The sequence below is a fragment of the Leopardus geoffroyi genome, chromosome C1, assembly GCF_018350155.1.
Source record: "Leopardus geoffroyi isolate Oge1 chromosome C1, O.geoffroyi_Oge1_pat1.0, whole genome shotgun sequence".
Classification (NCBI taxonomy): Eukaryota; Metazoa; Chordata; class Mammalia; order Carnivora; family Felidae; genus Leopardus; species Leopardus geoffroyi.
The window spans coordinates 34,785,717-34,809,043 of record NC_059328.1 but is presented as its reverse complement, the minus strand read 5'-3'; the positions used below and the strand labels follow the sequence as shown (position 1 = coordinate 34,809,043).

Genomic DNA, 23,327 nt, shown 5'->3' with positions numbered 1-23,327 from the left:
GCCCCAGTCCCTTGGCACACAGAGGGGTCCTTTGGCTCATTCTGTGCTCTAACGGGGTGCTTTCCATAGCTGGGGGGAGTGGGGAAGGAGGGTGGAGTGAGGGGAGAGTGGAACCAGACCATTGGAAAAAATCTCTCAAAACACTATTTAGGAGGAGACTGGGATCTGGTCTTTGGGTGGGTCACAGGTGTCCTTGGATTCAGGCCGAGATATCCCTGACCCCTCCTGTATCTCTGGTGGGTGATGTCCTCAGAGGGGTGGGCACATGTCAGCTTACCCACCCCCCATGGAGCTAGAGGAGACTGTTTAATATTGTTTCAAGTCTGTGGCTACTAAACTGGGCGATCAATGGGAGTTAAGGAGATGAATTATTTAAACCTCACCAGCTTTTAATTAGTCGGGGTCCTTCTGACCGATGGCTCCGTCCACAGGGTATTGACTCCCCCGCAGGAGCAGCAGCCTCCATTGAGCGCTGCCTGGGTTGGGAGGGGCCACTTGGGGTACCAAGCGTGTGTGCACCCTCAGAGGGATTCCTGCCTGGGAAGGAGCTGGAGTGACTCTGGTTCTAGGCATTGGAGGCTCTGCTTCTGATATATCAGTATGGGTTTGGTGTGTGTGTGTGTGTGTGTGTGTGTGTGTGTGTGTAACAATATATCTGTACATTTTCCTGAGGGCATGTGTCTGTATATGGAAGTAACCATCAGCCTGTGTGTGTATCCACCAGAAAGTCCGTTCATTTCTGTGTATCTGATTTTGTGTGTGTGAGCACACATCATGCAAATGCTTTCAAGCAGGGTATTTTTTTTTTTTTAATTTTTTTTAACGTTTATTTATTTTTGAGACAGAGAGAGACAGACCATGAACGGGGCAGGGTCAGAGAGAGGGAGACACAGAATCTGAAACAGGCTCCAGGCTCTGAGCTGTCAGCCCAGAGCCCGACGCGGGGCTCGAACTCACAGACCGCGAGATCATGACCTGAGCCGAAGTCGGCCGCTTAACCGACTGAGCCTCCCAGGCACCCCTCAAGCAGGGTATTTGACAAGCATAGGCTTTGTTCCAAGTGGGGAGGAGTGGCGGGGGGTGGGGGGGGTTATTCCTGAGAGGTGCTATGACATTATCATAACCTGTGTACCTTTGGGGAGCTATGGTGGTAGAGGGGACTGGCAAGGTATACCAAAAGGACCCAGTCACCTGTTACAGACTAGCCCTTCATCCTTTCCACGGACATCACTGGTGCCTAGTGGGTGCTGGGCATGCTGAGTGGAAGTGCTTGTCCTCAAGGAGGTCATATCCAAGGAGGAGACAGAGATTGAACTGGGTACCCAGGGTACTGAGGGAGGTGATAGGAACACTTAGGCTGCCCCAAGGGAGGATTCCCCTGTCCTCAGGTGCCAAAGTGACTTCTGCTTCTTTATTTACATCTCACTGACTTCAGGGATACTCCTTATCATTCTTGCTGGGACACCCCACAAGGCTCTTGTGGGGTCCTGAGGGAAAGAGGAAGCAGTCAACATGCCTAGAGAATTGGGGATGCCCCACAGCAGCTGCTGTTCCCTTCCATAGGAGCTATTCCATACAACCTAGAGAAGACCCCAAACCTAGCAAGGTGATATGCTTGGGAGGCCAGCAGGGAGTTTCCTAAAGAAGAAAGCATTTGAGTCAGGAGATCCTTGAAGGATGAATAGGAGTTTTATAGGTAGAAAAATGGGGGAAGGGTTTTCTACTTAGGAGCAACTGTACGTACAAAAGCATAAAAAGGCATGTTGAAAACAAGTTAGACACCTACAAGTAGTTTCCTGTGATTGGAGCAGGAGGGACATTTGGGTTAGGGAACAGCTGGAAAAGAAATGGGGAAATAAGCAGGTCTTGAATGCCAGGTTAAAGGGTTGGCTCTTTCATGAGGTTTTGAGGAGACAGGAGGTTTGTGAGAGAACAGCACTATCAAAGCTCTTACTCAGAATTGATGAGGCAGTATGTGCTGCACAAACTATTTCCTAGTAGATGCTTAGTAAACTCTTTGGGGTGGGGGGCTGAATGAACAAGTGAGTAGATGAATCAATGGGATGGGAAAGGGAGGAACCAGGGAATGAGGATCAGTGAGAAGACTTGTGCTGGCCCAGGCAGGGAGGGGCTGCAAATAATGGAGTCTGGGTGGTAGGAGGGACCAGTGGGACTGGGTCAGTGGGATTGCCCTGCTTCTGTGGATGTGTTCCAGGGTGTATTTGTGAGAGGAAGAGGTTCCTTCTTCCCACTCTGTTATTACAACTCCTGAGATGTTCCTTCCTTCTTCAGGAAAGAAGGTTTTTCCATCTGGGTGGGCCACAGGGGACAGTCCAAAGATATGAGTCACAATGGACTAAGGGCTTTGGAGCCAAAGGAAGTTCTGGCTCTACCAACCAGAGCCCTGTGCCCTTAGACAAGGGATAATGCCAGTGCCTCTCAGGGCTGTTGGAGAGGTTCAGTAAAGCTGTCTGTGTAAAGGACTTATGCAGTGCCTGGCCTGGCACACAGTGGGTGCTCAAGGAGCCCCCTCTTCTGTGGCCCTGACAACACCAGGGCCTCCCTAGGGTGCCAGGGGTTCCTGGCACAGGGTCTTTGTATCTTTGAATGTAGAGGGCTGCCCTGCCAGCTCCTAGCTGGCTCTGAGGTGTGGGTGAGGGTGCTTGGAGGGGAGGGAGGATGCAGGGCATTAATTGGGCTGGGAGAGGCGGGGAGGGGAGGCGTTGGTTTTAAGCAGTGAGGTTAATGGCCCTCGCGCCAAAGAGACAGCTTTAATGAGCTTCAGCTGGCAGTGCCCCGAGTTACTGTGCGTGCTAAAAGGGTCGCGCTGTAAGAGTTTGATGTGGACTGTTTCCCAGCCCTGGGGTCAAGGGTCAGCTCCTGTCACTGGCCACTCAGGCTGGTCCTCAGTGACATAGTGCTAATTAACTGCGTGAGGAGCTGCCAGCCTGGAGTGGGGAGTGGTATGCATATTGGTGGGGGGGGGGGGCAGCATTGGTGATGCTGGGCAAGGGTCCCTCAGAACCCAGAGGTCAGTCATCTCTGGGATGTGTTTGGCTCTCCCACAGTGCTGTGTTGGGGGGGGGGGGGGGCAATGTCTCTGTGTGCAAATCACCAATTTTTCTCTAGCCCTAGAGAGATCTCCTGAGCCTCTTTCTAAGGTACGTGTGGTAGGGAGAGTTTGTTGGACCTACCTGGTAGGGACTCCTGCTGAGTTCTGAGTGGTGGTGGCCCTGAGAGAGCAAGGGGCAGGTATGCTGGAGGGTGACGCAGATGGCCTGGAGCTGTGGGGTAGGCTGTAGGAGGGGAGAGGGCCCACTGGGATGGATGTTTGTGGCTGAGCTATTTGAGGAGGAGCTGTGAGACCCTCCTGGCAGAGGAGTGACCTGGTCAGAGTTGGGATTCAATTAGAGCAGACTGAGAGTTTGTACAGGGAGGACTAGCGAGGAGAAACTGCAGAGGGGAAGGTTCAGTAAAGTGCATGGAGGTGATGGTTAATTCAGAGCCAGCAGTAGCCATGGGAATGGAAGTAGAGGACCAGGTCAGTGTATGTTTACTTTGCACCTCTTATGTGTCAGGAACTGTGATAGATGTATTGGTGAAGATGACAGAGTGCCCGTCCCCCCACAGAGCTCACAGGTACTGTCGTCAAGACAGATACAGTTGGCCCTGGCAACTAAGGGAGAGGTAGGTTCAGGGATGGAGGCAGTAGAGCTCCAGGCAGAAAGAGGGTGTGGGGGGCTGTCGGCACGGCCTCTTAGTCAGGAGATGGATACTTCCTTCAGGGGTGGTGGATTTGGCGTTGGGAGCCTGGTGAACAGGGTGATGTGGAGCGGGTTGTGGGTGAAGAGGGACTGCATGTACATAGAAAGGGTCAACAGGGGACTCACATTATTTGGGGGTACTTTTTATTAATATAATTTTCCCACCAGTTTTATGGAAGACAGGCATTATCATTCCCATTTTATAGATTAGGAAGCTGAGACTCAGTTAAGTGACTCACCTGAGGTCACACAGCCAGTTGAATTGGAGAGCCAGGACTCAAACCCGGGTCCACCTGAGTGCAGAGTCTGTGTTCTTACCACTATGTTGAACCAGGAAGCACCTTTTTGGTGTCGGGCTTTGTGCTCTCAACAGAGATGTTGAGGAAGAATACAAGCTCACTTCCATCATTTCCCTCAGTTAATGTGAAACATACAGGCCTTGACAAAGCCTTGGTAGCAGCAGCTGAGGAAGAAAGGAAAGGAGACATTGCCACCCTTTCACCCCTGCTACAGTCGCCATCAGAGCCAGAGCCCAGCAACTCTTGGCTTTTGACCTCCTTCAGGCTCTGACAGTTCTTACTCTGATTTGTTTGCTGTCTACTTCATGGACCAGGGGAATCCCACCCATTTTCCAGGGGCCACCTTTTCTGAGAATCTTGCCTGGCCTTCCTAGTGTGAATGTACAGAATACACCCTTGGACCTCTCTTCTGGTTTGTTGGGAGTGATGTTCAGGCCCTACATACTTGATCTCTCTAACAGCAGGACCCAGGCTTTCTTCCCTTTTTCCTTTTTGGAAATCTGCACAGGAAATGTCAGTAAAATTTCACCTGTTGTTGGGATATGGAGGCCCCACAGATTGCTGGTTTCAGCTGGCTAGGAGAATAACTGGACCTTCCCTGATGCCTGGCTGGGTGGTCCTGTCTTCCTAGTTCCGTAGCCCCTCTGTTCAGGGCCTGAGGAGGGTCCCTGTGAGGCTCATGGTAAAGAGGGATGGCCAGACATCAAGTGGACTCTCAGGAGCTTGTTGCCCAGCATGGTTTGGCAAAAGAGCTGGGCTGGCAGGTGGCAAGGTGGGGATCTGGCCCAGGGGGGCAGTACTGGCCTGTGGTCTCCCCTGAAGGAGTAGGGTGTCTATCAAGAGTCCAGTCAGAGCGCATTAGCTCTGTGACACGGATCTCATTAGCTCCCGTGAGAGGTGTCACTGCAGGAGAATCGTCGGCTCAGGGAGACGCTTGTACCAAAAGGAAGAAAGGACAGTGACAGCCTTTTCTCTGCCGCCTCTGCCGCCACGCTCCCTGGGCCGCCCGCCCTCCTCCTCGTGGGGGGGTGGGGGTGCTGGCTAATGAGCTCGTCTACAGTACAGCTTTGCCTTCCCCTCCTTGAAGTTCCCCAGGTCCCTCTGAAGACCTCAGGCCCGGGATTAGCACACACCAAACGCCAGCCCCCCTCTTGCCCAGCAGGGAGTTCCTTCTGATCACCCTGCTCTGCTACCATCAGCAAGGGAAAGGAGGTGGGGCCAAGACAGAGCCACTGTGGCTGGCAGGGAGGGGGCTTTCACCCTTGGAAGGCTCAAGCCCCTCTGCCTCTCTTGACAGAGTGACCACGTCTACTTCTCTGCAGTGGGCTCTTTCTTTCCAGAGTTGTGATCTTATCCTCCCTTTCCCTTTCCCCGTGACATCTACCCAGGCAGTGTCCCCATCCCTATCCGGAATGCTTCTCCCACAGCATGGCAGAATGTGGGGACAGTGGCCAAGGGTTCAGTGGGTAACATTTAGATCTAATTTAAGACTTTCTGGCTGAGCTAGAGGGCTTCAGAATCAGCTAGAGGCCAGTCTGGGCTTCGGATGACCTGAGGGTAGTGAAGTACTGATATAAGTCCCCTGCAGACCTAGTAGCTCTCTCCCTGGCTGTCCCAGAGAGGCAGAGAGTGGTGCTGCATACACACACGCACGCACGCACGCACGCACGCACGCACCTGCCCACCCACCCTCTCTGGCCATCTTCAGGGCTGGGACAGGAGGTGTTAGCACAGCTGCTTATATAGAGGGGGCCAGAGACAGCTGGAGTATGTGCTTCCTTGGCACTACCCCCATCCCCACCCCCCACTCCTGTCTGGTTCTTTCTGGTACGGCCAGAAAAGTGAGCAGATGGGGCATGGTTGGCCATGAGAAGGGATAACTCTCCAGGCATTGACAGGGGCTCCACTGGCCTGCCTGGAGGTAGTATTTACCTGGAGGGGTACTCACTCCTTCCTTCCTGAGCTTACACCTCTAGAGTCCCCAGGACATCTGAGGAATTGGTCCTTGCCAGACACCAGGCTCTAGTCTTCCGTAACAACCACAGATGGAAAAACGGGTAGACGGATGGACAAGTGAACTGATGGATGGAAGGGGGAAGGTTCTGGTGTATGTATGTATATGTTCTGTGTGTGTGATGCACTGGGAAGTACAATCTTTGTTTCCCTACCTTCCTAGCCCCGGGCCCCGGCCTGGCCTCCCCTTGTCTCTCTCTGTATCTCCTGTCAAACCATCGCAGACGTAAATGACAAAGAAATCAGAAAGACAGATCAATGCCGGCCAAATTAGCACTTGCAGATAGACTGTGCGGGGATGTCAGCGCCCTGACCCCTGGTGATCTTGCAGCCTCCACTGCTGATATTATGCAAATTGCATCCATCTGGCAGGACCTGCGTGCTGGCTGCTTCTACTCAGAGGAGTAATGGGCTGGGGGTGGGCGGGAGTGTTAGAGCAAGAGTCGGTGGAGTGAGTGTGTGCGTGTATGTGCATGTGTGAGCATGTGCTTGAGTGTGTGAGGGTGTGTGGTGCCCACCAAGCACTGGGCGGTGATGGAGTGATTGACAGGGCAGATAAGGGGCTGCATTGGATTCCTTTGGGCTGGGGGATTAGGAGCAGCCACAGATGAGAGATAACTGGACTTCATTTCAGTTTATTTTCCTCCTTATCCCGGCTCCCCACCTTCACTCCCCGAAAAACACAATCTCTGTAGTTTGCGTTTTCATCAATATTTGCAAGTCATTACCACTGGTTTAAGGTGAGAGACAATGTCAGGGCCCAGACCAGGCCAGCCCCTCCCCCAATCACATACAGGTCTGGTATCCTGAAAATGAGTGCCATGAGTAGCCAGACAGCCTTCACTCTTGTGGTGTTCACAGCATTCCTCCTCCCAGACCCAGAACACTCCTGGGATGGGCCCCGCCTCATGGACCAGCCCCAGACCCACTCAGCTGACCTAAGGCTACCTGGCAGTCTTTCAGCTGGGCCCTGCCCTTGCCACCTGAAGCTGCTGTGTAACATCCCTGCCCCTAAGCGTAGGCTCCAGCCTAGGTGCTTCTGCCCCTGATATTAGCTGTGCCCCTGGGAGCTGCTCTCCTCTTCTACAGGGCTCTGGAGCCTCCCCCACGGCTCCTTCTGTCCTTGACACTGTTGACCAGGGCCCAGACCCCAGACCCCACCTGAGCAAAGTTGGGCTATGGCCTGTGGAGAGGGCAACTTGGTCTGAATTGCCCATCAACACCAGCATCTGTCCACATTTGCTGAGTGCCAGATGTAGCACAGAGGAGTTTACATGTGTTATCTCATTGACTTCCCAAACCCTGTGAGACAGGGGCTGTCACCACTACTGTGTGTGAGGAAGCCGAAGCTCAAGAAGATTATCGTTCACCCAAGGCTGCAGAGAAGGATGTGGGAGAGCTGGAATTTAAACATACATCTCTCTAAGGTCAGAGCTCTTCACCACCAAGCTCTGCTGCTTCACTGCAGTGGCCGCAGCCACTCACACCTCAGCATGCCTGGGTCCGTTGAAAGGAACCACCCTTGTACAGCGGGCAGACACGTTCCTTCCGCTCCTGGCCTCTCAACACAGACCCTGACCCAGACCAGGCCCCCTGCCTGGCTGAACCAGACCAAAAGGGAGGGTTCAAACACATCCACCCTCAGGAGCAGTGTGTCTCAGACAGTCGGGCTGTAGCAAGAAGGACGCACAGAGGACAGAACGCACCCAGCGGCTGAGCCAGCCCAGGAATATGTCACCACATGTGGCATCCAGGCCCCTGCAGCTCAAGGAGAGGGGCTGAGCAGTTCAATCCAGGCAGCTGTGGTGGCAGAGGGTATAGCTGTCCCAGGGGCCCCTCCAAAACTGGGTCCCCACTGTACCCTCCCACCAGGCAGGGTTGGGAGCTGGGAGTGCCAGGGACATGTCCGGGGACACGTGTGCAAGGGGAGCTTGTCCTAATGAGGAGAACATGGCTGCTAGTTAGGCGAGGGGCGGGCGGGGAGCCGCAGAGCTGATTGAAGGCAGGGGCAGGGGTCAGACAATTAGGCCCAGATCCGGCCGTTTGATGTGAGTTCTGAGGCCTCAAAGCCTCCCTTCAGCCCGCTCCCTCCACTCCCTCCTCTCCCTCCTCTTTCCTTTCTTCTTCTGCCCAAAGGCAGGAAGGATGGAAACGCTTACTCTCACTGTTACTATTATTAAACTCTGCAGCAGGCCAGCCAGACCCCAGGACTCCTGCCCACAGGGGGCACCCCAGGCCCCCAGGAGGCTTCTTGGGCCCCAGGGGCATCTGGCCAGAAGCCAAGACCAACCTGAGGGCAGGGATGAGCCAAGCCCCCAGAACAGGGTAACCTTGCTCCCTTTCTTGCTTGGGAGGCAGGAATGAGTAGGGCTGCGCAGTGGAGATTTGGGCCCAGGGCTGCTTTGACCATCACCTCCTGCAGCCACCCAGTTCTTTTCTTTTGTGTCCAGGGCTTGAGGGTGAAGGTGTGGTTCATTCACACGCATACCCCGTCTCATAAATAGTTGTCTGCAGCAATCACACCAAAACCTTGCCCTGCAAGATAAAGATACAGAGAGCCACACAGCCTTACAGAACTGTCACACTCACACACCACAGTGGAGTGTTCCCCCCATGTAATAGTCACACATACCATCACAGGGTTCCATACTTTAGTCACACCCAAGGTCTTGCACAAAAGCCCTGTCTCCTGCATCAGGGCCCTGGGAACTTCACCCCTCCCCAGAGCGTCTGGGAGCAGCAGTCGGATTTTGTGTCCAGGGTGGGTGGGTGGGTGCTGAGCCCTTCCAGTCCCCCATCCTGAAAATAAGCCTAGAGAGTAGGTACTGACCAGAGAGTAGGAGGAAGCCAGATTGGGGGGGGGGGGGGGGGTGGCAGTAGGGAGAGGGAGGGTGGGAGCAGAGATAAATGTTAGCTCATTTCTTCCGTAATTAGTTACTCCCTCATCCCCGCGTTGTAATTGTGAACAAGCTGTAATGTTTAATTAGTCTGTAAATGAAACCCCAATTTCATAATGGCCTGGCTGACAGGGCTAAGTGAGCAGGGGAGGAGGCAGCAGGGAGGTAATAGGGAGGGCCTGTGGGGGGATATGCGGGGGGTTTGGGGTGGGGGGGCTTGTGGGATCACCTTTTCTCTTCAGCCCCAGTCTGGCCTCTGTCTGGGGACACTCTGTGACAGGGTCTGGTACTTGCACTCCCGACTCTAATGTCCTCTCCACTGGCCCTTCTTACCAGAGAGAAGAGAGGGAAGGGAAGACTGCTGGCACCCTTCTGCTCCCTTCCTACCTCTCCTCCAGTTCTCTGGTTGGGATGCCACAATCATTGCCCAACCTACATGCTTACAGTTGGAGAAGCTGGCTCTGGGGGCCCCAGTCTTGTGACTCCAGCAAGGATGACCCTCCTCAAATCATCCTCCTATGAGGCCTTTGCTTGGCACCTGGACCTCAGGATCTGGTCCTATACCTGAAGGAGCCAGTGATTGGCACAGGATAGGCCCCTCCCCCTCCAGTCACACTGCTAAGCGGATTCCAGCATCAGTGCCAGGCTGACACCCCAGGCCAGACCTTACTCTCCGTGGGTATCACCGCAGACTGTGATAAACTGGAGCTGCCGCAGGGGGGAGCCCCTGGCCCCACCACTGTCTCATCCATCGGTCTCCCTGTCTCCCCCACAACATCCTCACCGCCTGCACACGCCCCCACCCCGCCTGCTGCAGCCATAAATCTCAATTTACGAGGGCGGCTCTGGTGGGGGAAGGAGGCAGCGCCGCTAATGACGGCTCCTCAGCCGGATTTTTCATGTTGCACAGTCATAAATTTTTAAGAACAGCATGGGCAGCACGTTAGCGAGTTATCGAGGCTGCCTCCGTGCTGGCTGCCTGGCTCCAAGAGAGCAGAGAACCAGGCAGAGCAGAGGACACATTTAGGGCTGGGGTGGGGCCCAGCAGCTAGCCAGACTAGTCTGAAGGTAATGGTATGGCTGGGCCAAGCAGCCAGGCCAGCATGAGCCTTTGCACGGAGTGGGGCAGTGCCGCCAGAGCAGCCAGGAGCCAAGGACAGGCACGTGGGTGGGAACAGGTATGTGGGCACACAGACCATGGCATCGGGAGGTGCTGATGGATGCCTCTGCTCCGGGACTTGACACCATGATGTACAGGGAGCCTGGAGACATATGGATTTTCAAAGTGGCCACTTTGAATAGAATTACAAACCCTGACCATGTGCATAGTGAGGGCTCTGCCCTGGCAGAGCTACACTTGGTTCATAAACAAGGTGCCTTTTGAGGTCATTCTTGAGAGCTAGGATCCCTGGAGCCACCAAGGAAGATTCCTGGGGAGATGCCCACAGAGGGGCAGACCTATGGATGTGCTGGAGCGAGGAGCCTGGAAACAGGATGACCTTGTTCTAGTTAAGGCTCATCACTTCCTGGCTGTGTGGTCCTGGGTAAGACATTCACCACCCCAGCCCTCTGTCTCTTCCTCTTTAAAATGGGATTGATGATGGCTTCTACCTCCCAGGCTTACTATAAAGCCTGAGTCTATTTTAAATCTCTGGAAAAGTTTTAAAGGGAGTGTCTGGGAAAAAGATCTTTGTGGGGGATGGTGGGGTGTTTACTTTTGATCAGCCATTCATTCGGAAGATACTTGCTGAGGTCTGGGTACCCAGTCCACTGCTGGGTTTCAGAGGTGAGGGAGGTGATGTGAGCACTTGTGGCTGAGGCAGGTCAGTGTTCCCAGCCCTGTACCTGGTCCCCACACAAAGTCATTGGGCCAGATCCAGCCCTGTCCTGCCATGGGCACACCTGAGCTGTGACGCCCATACAGGCCTTCTCATAAGCCCCAGGGTGAATGCTCACCTGAGTTTCCTAGTCTATGCAATTGAGGATTAATGATCTTGACCGTCTCTCAGGAGCCACAAGCAGAAGGTCAAGAAATCAGATGTTGCTCAAGTCAGCAGAGGTGGTGTGAGTGCGCGTATCAAGTGTTCAGGATGAGTCCATGGTAATCCACCAGGACAAACGCTGGTCATTTAGGGAGAAGAGCATCCCAAGCTGGACCTTGTTGGCCACTCTCAGGCCATTCTCCTCATGCCCCCGCACTCCAACACAAGGTCCTCCCCCACTTTCTGGAAACTGCCATTCCTTCTCTCACCTCAGGGCCTTCCCACATGGCTTTTTTTGTCCTTGGGAGCCCCTCATTCCCATCCCTTGTCTTGATTAACTCCTGCTCATCCTTCAGAGCACAGCTCAAAGTTTGCTTCCCCAGGGAAGCCTTCCCTGGCCCCTAGACTTGGTCAGGTCCTCCCCTGTGCACAGCTTCCTCACACCTAGCACTCTCCCTGCACAGCATTTCCTCACAGTCCAAAGAAATAGTTGTTTAACGCCTCTCTCCCCAACTGGATTGTAAGTTTCCTGAGGGCAGGAATTTACATCTGTTTGTTCAGCTTATATCCCCAAAGGGTAACCTTGAGTCTGACTCGTGTAGGCAGATAGTAAATAAAATGTGTTGTTTTGAATTAAGTAGAGCTGGGGTGGCCTTGGCCCACCCCTGGGTGCCAGGGCAGGGGGAGGCAGCTAGGGCAGTGCCTGGAGCCGAGGTGCTTCCCATTAGTCCTCATGATTAATTCACAGCCACACTGTGATGGAGTGGGCTTGTCCCCAGTCAGCGCCTCCGCTGGGGCCCACCTGTTAGCGACAAACAAACAAAGGGGATAAATAATGCATTGGGAGCTGAGCCAGGCAAGGCGGCGGTATTGAAATTAATAGGGATTAGCTGAGCAGCTTGAGGATGAAATATTTACCAGGTGGGACTGGGCTTAGGGAGGACAGCCCCCCTTGCAGAGTCCCCAGGCACAGCCAGGCCCTTCTCCAGGGCATCATTGGCTAGGACTGGGGAGCCCCAGTACCACTACTACCACCCCCAGATGCCTTGGTTTGCTGAACAGACTAGTGGCTGGACTGCTGAGAGCTCAGGTCCCAGCCAGTCTCCTGGCCCAGCAGGTCTTAAGGAAAGCAAGATACTTGGAAGGAGTGGCAGTGGGGAAGAGGCTGAAGCCCTCAGCACTTTGGAAGCTGGGAACAAAGACCTTGACTAGTTTTCAGGACCTGGGCATGTCTAGGCCTCAGGCAACATATCAGGGCTGGAGTACGTTCACCTGTGATCTCGTCTCCCAGCTTCCCTCTTTTTTTTCCAGTTCTTCCTTTCTTCCACTTAATACATGTTTACTGAGGGCCTCTGCACAGGAAACATTAGTGCCCTTGGGTTTGTGGTCTAGCAGGAGGTGACAGAGGCTATCACAGTGGAGGAACATTGGGTGCTGTGAAAACACATAGAAGGATTCCTAACACAAACATGAGGGCCCAGGTAAGGCACTTCAGGAAATGATAGCAGGGGTTGGGGCTTTCCAGACAAAAGGAAGAGCATGTGAAAAGGCTGAGAAGCAAAAGAGCCTGAACTTGGGGGTCGAGCAGGAGAGTGGGTAAGATGAGGCCTTAGAGGGAAACCTGGGCAGATCTCTGGAACTTTATAAAGAAGTTGGGACACTGTCCTGAGAGCTGCGAGGTGCTGCTGTTGGAGGTAGTTGTTTTAATTATGAACTCTTGAACTTTTTACTTTGAACTAATTTTACATTACAGAAAGTTTCTGTGCATCTCCTACCTAGTTTCCCCTAATGTTAACTAGCTTACATAATCACAGTACAATTACTAGCACCAGGAGATGAACATGTGTACTATACTGTTAGCTAAACTGAAGGTCTTACTTGGATTTCACCAATGTTTCCAATGCTGTCCTTTTTCTGTTCCAGGATCATTGAAGGGTTTTAAGACAGGGAGTGAAATGACCAGATTTGTGGCTTAGAAGGACACCATGGAGGAGATTGGCGGGGGCACTGCTGTCTCCTAGGTGAGAGGTGGTGGTACCCTGGACCACGGTGGTGGTAGTGGGAATATAGGTTTAGAAATCACTGGGAAATATATGGTAGATAAAGCTTAGGGCTGGATAAGTTTGCCCAGGTTGAGAGTAGCAAGTGGCAAGAGAAGGGGGCCAGTGGCAGCTCTAACACCCACTTTGTAGGGATGATCAGAAGAAAGACGAGTACAGAGAAGCGGGAGGAGTTGGATAGAGAGGGAAGGTGCTATCGCTAAAGCCAAGGGAGAAGAGTTTCAGGGTGTGAGTAAGGGGCAGTTGAAACCTGAAAAGCTGCTATTGGACTTCAGCCCTGTGAGGTCGTAAGGATCATTGGAGAAAGCGGTTCAGTAAGACTCAGGTGGGGAAATCAGATTTGCAGGGTGGGAAATGAGGAAGACTTTGAGCGGTGGTTAACCTGGTTAGCCAGGAAGTTTGGCCATGAAAAGGAGGAGAGGTTGGGTAATGAGACCTTGAGGCTTAACTGGAAACTTTGGTTGTGAAAAGGAGGAGAGATTGGGTACCAGCCACGTGGAAAAAGGAGTTAAGGCAAAGTTGTTTTTAAAGATGGGAGAGATTTGGGGTGCCTGAGTGGCTCAGTCAGTTACGCAACCGACTCTTGGTTTCAGCTCAGGTCGTGATCTCACGGCTTCATGGGTTCAAGCCCCGCATCGGGCTCTGCACTACCAGTGCAGAGCCTGCTTGGGATTCTCTCTCCCTCTCTCTCTGCCCCTCCCCCACTCTTACTGTCTCTGTCTCTCTGAAAATAAATGAATAAACTTAAAAAAAAATTTTAAAGATGGGAGAGATTTGGTATATTTACATGCTTATGTGAAGAAAGCAGTGCAGAAAACAGTAGAGACTATATCAGAGAGAAAGGGGATTGCTCATCACATAAGGCCCCCAAAAAGGAAGGGGAGTGGAGAACCTAGGTGGAGTGAGGGTGGGCTTTAGAAGTGCTGGCTGGGACATACCCTCTCTCTTAACAGGTGAGAGGAGAGCGCCTCCTGTGTTTCCTGTGAAGTAAGGCACAAAGGCAGGAGAGGAAGGGGAGGGGGACTTGAGAATGGCAGAAAGTAGAGAATGGAGAAAAAGAGAATGCACACTGATCAGGAACATAGGAGATCGGCTGGGCAGTTTTATATACCCAGTTGAGGTTAAGGACTATGATTTTATGAGTGTCCCTACTCTATATGGTTGCAGTGTTCTCTAGTCACATTTAGCCCAGTGCAAACATAGAGAAGGCGGTTTGAGTTTTTTCCAGGCAAGAGTGATGGAAGGAAAAGGGAGAAAGAAAGGATCGAGATGACAGACCATGGACTCCAAGGTCCTGCGTGAGGTGTGTCGGTTACGTTGCTAGGACAGAAACTGCTTAGTACATACCTAATATCCGTTGTGTTCCTTCCTTACTGAATGGAGGAGCCCTTGTAGGGGCAGTAGTGTGTACCCAGTTAAAACGCTATTTTTTTAATTCCTCATACAGCTGGATAGGGTTATGTCCCTGAGTTCTGGCCAGTGAGATAGAAGGAAAAGCGTTGTGTGGGACCTTCAGGAACAGCACTTAAGAGGAAGTGACTCAGTCAGGAAGTACATTATTCTTGCTGTTTCCTTCCTCCTCTTTCCTAAAATGTGGATGTGATGCTTGGAGCACCTGCAGCCATTTTGGACCATATGATAACCTAGAAATTGGAAGCAACATGCTGAAAGGGGCAGAAAGAAGTCTGAGCCCCTGATGACTCTGTGGAGCTGTAGGACTTTTAGTCACCTTAGATTGCAAGCCACAGACATAAAAAATTTTTCTTCATTAAGTTGTATTTTCTTCCCCTCTCTGTTTTCATGTGGGTTCCCATCAAAACTTGACTCTTTAGCCTTTTTAGTAGTAACATGGCCTGTGTCTTGAGATATAACAGGAAACAATTTGGTCATATGTTTCAAGAGAGCATAACAGGAGTAACCAACTTCCTGGCTTGAAATGACAGCGCCCTCATTGCCCTTTGCCCTCCCTCCTCCCTTTAGCTAAGTTTATGTTATAAGGTGCATTTGTTATATCATTCTCTTTCCTGTCTGTACCTTCTATATCAGTTACTATGCTTCTGGCTACAAGAAAAAGAAAACCCAGTGCAAGATACCTTAAATAATAGGATTTATTACCTCACAAAAGTTTAGACATAAGATGATGCTAGGGTTAGTTAATTCAGCATCTCAGCAATGTCATAAAGGACCCAGATTTTTTCCATTTTTCTGTTCTTTTATCTTCAACATGTTCTTCGCAGGCTAACTCCCCTCACGGTTGGAAGATGGCTTCTGCAGTCCCAGACATTATGTGCAGACATGAAAACATCCAGCAGAATATAAAGGACTATTTCCTCCTCATGTTTCTCTTCATAAGAGTGAAGTTTTCCTTGAAGGTCTTTCAGCAAACTTACCCTCACATCTCAGTAGCCAGAACCCAAGGCCACCCCTAAACCAATGACCGGCAAGAGGGATAGGATCTCCACAAGTGGCTCAGACACAGAAGATTCACCCTGGTCGTGTGAGGGAGGAGTGAGTTCTGCCAGGTTGGCAGAAAGGGAATGGCTATTGGGTGAGCAGTCAAAAGTAGGGAAGAAAGTGAAGAGAGGAGGTAGGTGGTTTATCTGGAAAGAGTAGAGGTATTAATGTTTCAAGGTTCCAGTGAGATGAAAGAAAAGTGTATTATTGCCAGTAACTAGGAAGATTTGAATTTAATATTTCAAAGGACGAGCAGTGGAGGATGTTAAAAAGGTAGAGGGTGTAACTGTGGAAATGAGTGGAAATAAGATACAGTAGAAATGGTCATTAGTGCTGAGGTCAAAGAACCAAGAGACTGGCAGCAAGTTTCTCAAATGACAGGTTATAGAGGCTAGGACAAGCAGGTCTCTTGAGAAGGAGGTAGCCAGGGTCTGGATTGATAGCACATGCTCACAAGTAAGGTTTCACATAGGCTGCTGGCACACAGGTCTGGGGCCAGGTCACAGGTGCCTGGGGCAATACTGGCAAATAGCCTAACCTCTCTGTATCCCAATGTTCCCATTTTGGAAAAAAAAATCTACCCTGGTTGGTCAGGCCACTCTGGAAAGGGGTAAGGCCATCACCTTCCTATTAAAGCCACTCAGGGACCTTCAGAAGATAGTCCCTCAGGAGACCCCTAGGGACAGGGTAAGATGGAAGCTTGGTTGGGGCAGAGATGGCTGCCAGTAATGGCAGATGTGCTCAACTATTCTCGGTAGCTGCCTCTTCTCCTTGCCCCTCCCCATCCAGATCCCCTTCACTTGGCTGTTATCTGACTACCCTCTGGCACTTCCAGCTGTAGTATTCCAGAGTCAGAAGGAGGGTGAGGCTTCTCAGCCCCTCTGTCTGGATGGGGCCTTGGCTGGGAATGAGAGGGGGAGGCGGGCACCCGTTGTCATGGCCAGAACAGCCGCCCTGTTACTCTGGCGTATTTCACTTTTAATTCTGACATATAATGTAATGATCTTTTTTAAGGCCCGATGATATTATCTGCCTGACTAGATTATTGAGTCTTCATCATCTCCAGATAAATTTATGGCCAGGATGAGGCTCAGGATTTATCATCAGTCAATAGAGCTCGATACTCTAACAAGGCGTGTAATAAGATATACATATTTAATGATCCAAGGGGAGGAGCGCTAATGGGAGCCCAGAGTGAGTGGTCCACAGGGCTGGGGCTCTGCCCTAGGGCTGCCATAGCTGTAGGGGCATGGATGTGGTCTCTGCCCTGTGGTCCCCAACTCTGGCCTGTCTCATGACCACCTGAGACTCTTCCTTGTTACGATCCAGAGGGAGAGGCAGACAGGGAAAGGAAGAGGAGGCAGTAGGGACAGTGTCAGAGCTGGGGCCTAGGCCTCTTCAGCCCAAAGGATGTAGAGACGCCCCAACAGAGAAGTCCTCTCCTTGCTTCTGGGCCCGGGGTAGGGGAGTAGCGATGTCCTTAGACCTGTACGCCCAGGCCCCTGAGCATTAGGGCGGGCCCACAAGGGGAGGGAGTGCCGGGGCTGCGTGCCCAGGCCGCGCTGATGGTGACGGATGGTTTTTCATTACAGCCTCTCAGGTCCTGCCCGCGCCCTGTGTGGAAATTCTATTTATTCCCTAATTTGTAAAAATTCCCTCTTTATCTGATCCCAATCAGGGCGGGGTAATTGGCTCTCTGGGGCAGCGGCTGGGGTCCTTGATGAAGAGCTATGTGGATGTACCCAGCCCGGCCCCCACCCAGCCCGCCACCAGGGCCCACAATTAATAATGATTTGCAAATGGCAGACAAGCAATAACACAGAAAGATGTGGCGTCCGTGCTGCCTCTTCATTTCCTCCCCTCGCAGATATAAATGGCCACAGAACAAAAACCCAGCACTATAAATTCTGGAATTAGTTATTCACTGCGATAAATGGGGCCTAGAGCCACCAGCCCCTCTCCCACCACCCTTCTTGCCTGCTTTCCCTGATGAAGGTCTGTCCCCAGGTGTGTTCCTGGGCCTGACCCCTGCTCCTCTGTATCTTTGGCTCCTGACACATTTCCCTAGCTCCCTCCTAGACCCTGGACTATAGCTACCCTTTCCTGTGTGGCCCATAGTTGGGAGTGGTCACCTGCTTTGGATCTGTAGCTTCCTCAGGCTCTGCCTCTCACTGACCTGTCTTGGCTACCCAAGCTGGCCCTGTCCCCACTCTGCACTAGGGTTTGAATGGAGGTGACAGGTCCTGCCTGGCCCGGGAGTCTGGATAAGATTTGGTCTTGGGTGTCTTCTTTGGCATTTGGGACCAATCCAGTCCATTTGCCTGGCCAAGTGTGAGTTGGGCTCCTAGTAGCCAAATGTGATGTAAGTGACATAAGGGCTTTGATGCCTGCTTACTGGCCAGGCTGTTGTGGGATGTTGGCACAAGCGTTTCCGGGCACTATGCCCTCTCGGCCAGGCGCATCCTCTCCCCGCCCCCCAAGTGGCTGTGAGCTGGCGGGTAATGGGCGTGTAATGGCCTCATTTCCATGCCCGGCCTCCAGGAGCGGCGGTAAGTGTTTGATTGCCTTAATTTCCAAACACATCATTATCCCAGCTTTACCAGCGCTTAATAAACACTTTATGAGGATTTTTTTAAAAACATCTTCGGTCCGCATACTTCTCTGAAGTGATAAACTCTAATTAAGTCTAATATTTAAAAATATGGTAATGGTGAGTTGTTTGAATAAGTGGACTGCATTTCTGTAATTTCATTATTACGTAAAACACGCTAATTATTTGGAGCGCGCTTATTACGGAGAGAGAAATCGCCTGCTAATCAAGATGAAATTGCCTTTTCCCCTTATTGTGGAACCACCGTCATCCTTCACCATCAGCCCTGTGGCACCTCCAGGCACCTCGGTGGGGTGGAGGGGGCAGCAGGGAGGGGCTGGAAGAAGGGGTCACTTTGGAGTTGAGGCTATAAGGGCCCTGCCTTGCGGGAAGCAGAGGGAGGTATGGGAGCCGTGTCTGTGGGGAGAGGAGTCTATATCTGGGAGTGGTGTCGGGTGGGCCAAGGTAGCCCTGTCTGGGCTCCCAGGGGACTATGTGGGCCATGTCTGGGACAAGGAACAGGGGGTTGTGGGATATCAGTATTACTGCTGGAATAACATTATTATTGGGTATTATTGGAATAGCAACCACAATAATAATCACTAACCCAGCCACTGTTTTAAGTACTTCACAAATAAAAACTCATTTCATCTTTTCAACAACCCTTTGAGGGATGTAGTTACTATAATTATCATTATTGTTCCCATTTTAGAAAAGAAGAAACCAAGACACAGAGAGGTGAAATAAAAGTATGGTAACTTGCTCAAGTTCACAGTTACTTTTTTGGGGGTTTATTTATTTATTGGGGGGGGGTGGGGAGAGAGCACAAGCAAGAGAGGGGGAGAGAGAGAATCCCAAGCAGGCCGTGCACTGTCAGCACAGAGCCAGACGGGAGGCTCAAACCCACAAACTGTGAGATCATGACCTGAGCCAAAACCAAGACTCGGACACTTAACCAATAGCCATCCAGGCACCCCTCAAGTTCATAGTTTTAAAGTGATGGAGTTTGGATTCGAACCCAGAATCTAAGGATATTCGGGGGCCCTCTTCTGGTTCAGTCCTAAATTCACTGCCTTGGCTCCTATCTTCCTTCTAAACTACCATTTGCTGTTGTAACCTGAATTGTACCCAGCTGTAGCTTGAGATGCTGGCCCCCAGCATAGAGTTGCCCGGTTAACAAATAAAAATATAGGACACCAGTTAAATTTGAATTTCAGGCAAACAACAAATAATTTTTTAGTATAAGTATGTCCCATCTGGGGCTGAGGACTTATTAATCTCACAGTCCTGTGTCAAGCAGGCCCAGCATTGACCCCATTAGCCCTTTGCTCCCAGGCATGATGCTTGCCAAGATGTCCAAACAGAAGGATGTCGTGGCAAAATGAGGTTCTAGAATATCAATACACCAGGGTTCTTGCTCTCTCATCCTTACCAAGATTCCTGCTTCCAGTTCTATTCTCCCCACCCTGTCTTTGTTGGTCCCTGCTCCATGGGCTCTGGCCCCATTCCTCACCAGCTCCTGGAGATCACTAATAAAGTGTGTTACCAGGCTGAGCTTTTTAGACAGGAGGCCTCAGGTTTGTCTGAATCTTCCTTTAGGCCACACTGCATTGCAGCCTTATAAGGTCATCAGCTTGTCACCCTGTTGCCCCTGATGTCTCCCACTCCATTTTGCCTCTTTGATCATTTTGTGTTCATTCTCTTTCCTAGCTCCAACAGACTCACGTATGGGAATTGTATATATAATAGAGGCATCATTTCAGAAGGGTGGGGAAAGTGTAGACAGTTCAATCAATGGTGATAGGACAGCGGCTGACCACTAGGGAAAAAAGTAAAGTTAGATCTTCTATTTCTCACCATATACGAAAGTAAATTCCAGACAGATTAAAAAGTTAAATATAAAAACAAAGTATTAGAAGAAAATATATGATAGTTTTCTAATAGCACTGGGATAGGGAAGGCCTTTTTAAGCGAGATACAAAGCCTAGAAGCTGTAAAGGAATGCCCAATACATTTAGATGTCCCATAGGAATCTCAAGATTTAACACTAAGGTCATCACTGTCCTAAACCTATACCACCTCTGGTTTGCCTTATCTCCATGAATGGTACTAAGATCCTAGACTCACCCCCCTGCACCCCTACATCCTGGTTCCCTCATCAAGGCTTGCTCATTCATTCTGTTTCCTAAAACTCTCTTGCCTCTGTCCACTTCTCCATATCATGGATATATCCCCACCTCTATCTCCACTGCTGCTGGCCTGATCCTGGGCCACCATTTCTGGTCTGGACATAGTACAGTCTGCTAATTGGTGTCTATGCCTTCAGAGTTAACCCTGTCTTCCTCTTCCTCAAGCATGTTAGTATTTCCCCATCATTCCCAGAATAATAAACTCAAGCTCTTTAGCTTGCCATCCAGTCTCCAGGGTCTCTTCTGGCCAGTCACTACTAACCTTCAGCTTCAGCTCTTGCCACTCTCCTGCCTCTTATTCTTCGTCATCCCCACCTGCCCACTTGACTTAAGTTTTTTGGGACACTCTATGTTTCCCCTCCAGCAGTGTGCCCGTGCTATTCACTATTCAAGACTACCTCCCCACTTCAACCCCAGGTTGCTGGCAAGTGCCTCCCACATGCCTCCTACTTCTGCCTAGCTTTATCCTCCCAGGAACCCTTTCTTGATTCTTAGTGCCTTTTCTGTGCTGCCTTTTCCCATAGCACTGCTCACACCCCACCACTTACAGGTCTGTCTCTGAGCTCCTTGAGGGCAGGGAGCAAGTGAGTCTGTGCAGCCAGTCCTGTGACTCAGCATGGCCTGTGTGTGCCCAGCACACAGAAATGTCAGTGTGTATTTGCTGAACGAATGAGTACATGAATAAACTCCTTGAACAGGGCCCCTTCCCTCCTGAGGGTGGCCCTGGCCCAGGCCCTACTTCCTGCCCTCTACTGTTCGATTCCCAGACAACTGCAGCTAACTAGAGCACGTCAGCCTCAGGTCATTGCCCTGTGTAAGCTCTCACTAGGTGTCTTAAGTCATCTGAGCCACCCTTCCACTAGCAGCTTTGCCAAGCAGGTATTTGACTACCTTTGAGCCCAGGCAGCAAGCTTATCCTTTGTTAGGTACTCGCCCACTCACCTCCCTGAGGGATTTAAGCTGCTGCACATCTCACCTTATAGTCTTGGAAATATAAAAATATTTCCAGCATTAAGAATATTAATGCCTGGGGTGCCTGGGTGGCTCAGTCGGTTAAGCATTCGACTTCAGCTCAGGTCAGGATCTCATGGTTCGTGGGTTCGAGCCCTGTGTCAGGCTCTGTGCTGACAGCTCAGAGCCTGGAGCCTGCTTTGGATTCTGTGTCTCCCTCTCTGCCCCTCCCCTGCTCATGCTCTGTCTCTATCTCAAAAATAAATAAACATTTAAAAAATTAAGAATATTAATGCCCAAGGGGCTCCTAGGTGACTCATTCAGTTAAGTGTCTGACTCTTCTTGATTTCGGCTCAGGTCACGGTCTCACCATTTGTGAGATTGAGTCGCATGTCGGGCTGTGCGCTGACAGCTCAGAGTCTGCTTGGGATTCTCTCTCCCTCTCTCTCTGCCCCCCTCTCTATTCACTTCTCTCTCTCTCTCTCAATCTCTCTCAAAAATAAACTTCAAAAAAAAAAAAAAAAAAAAAGAATGTTAATACCCAAAACAGAAGATCATCTCGTCACAAGCTGATGATCTCACAGGAACGTAAAAACAGGTTAGGCTTCTAGAATTTGGAGGTAAGGAAAACCTACTTTGGAGCCCTCCATTGTGGGCACAAGACTGTGTCCCCTCCACCCCAACCCCTTATCATAACAGCTTCAGGCTGGCTTCATTAGCTCACCTCAGTGAGAGGAGCCAGAAGGGGGTGCTGCTGACCCAGGTGGCCCCAGGGCTTCAAGCTAAGGACTCTCCGAGAGGCCATGTTGTCATCAGCCTCACCCTGCTGCTGTCTCTTGCTGAACTCCTGGCCTGTTAAAAGCCCCAGATTTGGGCATCTGGGTGGCTCAATCGGTTACACATCTGACTTCAGCCCAGGTCATGATCTCACGGTTCGTGAATTCGAATCCCTCATCAGGTGAGCGCAAGCCTCACTCGTCTCTCTCTGCCCCTCCTGGGATTCTCTCTCTTTCTTTCTCTGCCTTTGCTCACTTGTGCCCCCTCTCTCTCTAAAAACAAAAACAAAAAAACAAAAACCCCAGATCTGTCTCTTAGCTTCTGCCCCATTGCCTCATTTTCTACCTGTACTACTGACTTTTTAAACTGATCAGGAGGTTGCACTGGCTCTTCGAAAGGCTTCAAGGGCTAGAAAAAGAGCCTGGGCTGGAAGCCAATAACTGCCATACCACTGACTTGGTAAACTGAAACAAGTGTCCTCCCCAATCTGGATCTCTTTTTCTTTGTTGTAGTGGACCTACAACAAGTTAGACTCCAGAATCCTCAGTAAACAGGGTCAGTAGTCAGTCAGAGTCTGTGGAGTGAATGACAATTGCTTTCATCAAGTGCGCTGGCTCCTATGTCATCTGTGCCATAGATTGTACAGTGTATACCTTCTCACCATTGGGTCATCCAGGAAACTAGCATCCTTGCCTTCCCTTCAAGAAGAGGAGATATTCCAAACATAAAGCATATACAAAGACGTGGGGGGGGGGGGCGGGGGTGAGTATCACCTGCTCAGTACTCACAGTTAACAAAGGTAGCCCATGATCACCCCTAGTAAGGGGAACCTGAAGTTCAAAGAAACTAAGCACTTGCCGCAGGCACACAACCAGCGAGCAAAGTTAAGACTAGAAACAGGTCTCTGATTCCAAAACCCACTTTGTCATTTTCAGACAACAGTGGTTCCTTGAGATTGGAACAGGGATTGGGGATAGAGAATGGCAGGGGTAAGACCAGCGAGAGCAGGGACCCGTTTTTACAGGGCCTTTACCTTTAAGTCATATTAAAGAGTATAGCTTTGAACCTGAGGGCAGGGGGAGCCACTGAAGGGATTTAAAGAGACAAGGATGTGATCAGATTTGTGTAAGAAAGATCACTTGGGCTACAAGCGAATGGATTAGAGGGGGAAGAAAGAAGACAGGCTGTGAAAGAGCAAGAGATGGAGGGGGTCTACACTGGGGGGTGGCTGCCAGAATGAAGGGAAGTAGATGATTAGACAGAACAAGAAGATAAAATCCACAGTTTATACTTGAGATTTGGGGAGAGAGAGGGCAAAGTGTCAAGCCTGATTTTCAGGTTTCTTGGGATA

At 50.9% G+C, this 23,327-nt stretch overlaps 1 protein-coding gene across 11 annotated transcripts in view; it reads left to right on the top strand.

The window, feature by feature from the left end:
- ERI3 (ERI1 exoribonuclease family member 3) overlaps positions 1-23,327 on the top strand; it is a 128,418-nt gene that overhangs the window by 102,210 nt on the left and 2,881 nt on the right. The window contains exons 9-10 of one of the 11 annotated variants that reach the window (XM_045477072.1): positions 12,879-12,976; positions 15,253-18,826. The exons of 8 other annotated variants lie outside the window; for them this stretch is intronic. In XM_045477072.1, the coding sequence (XP_045333028.1) occupies positions 12,879-12,931 (53 nt within the window). In that variant the 3' untranslated portion in view covers positions 12,932-12,976; positions 15,253-18,826. Of the gene's footprint in view, positions 1-12,878; positions 12,977-15,252; positions 18,827-23,327 lie in introns of those variants that run through there. 2 more of the 11 variants (XM_045477071.1, XM_045477076.1) reach the window with 2 other exon arrangements.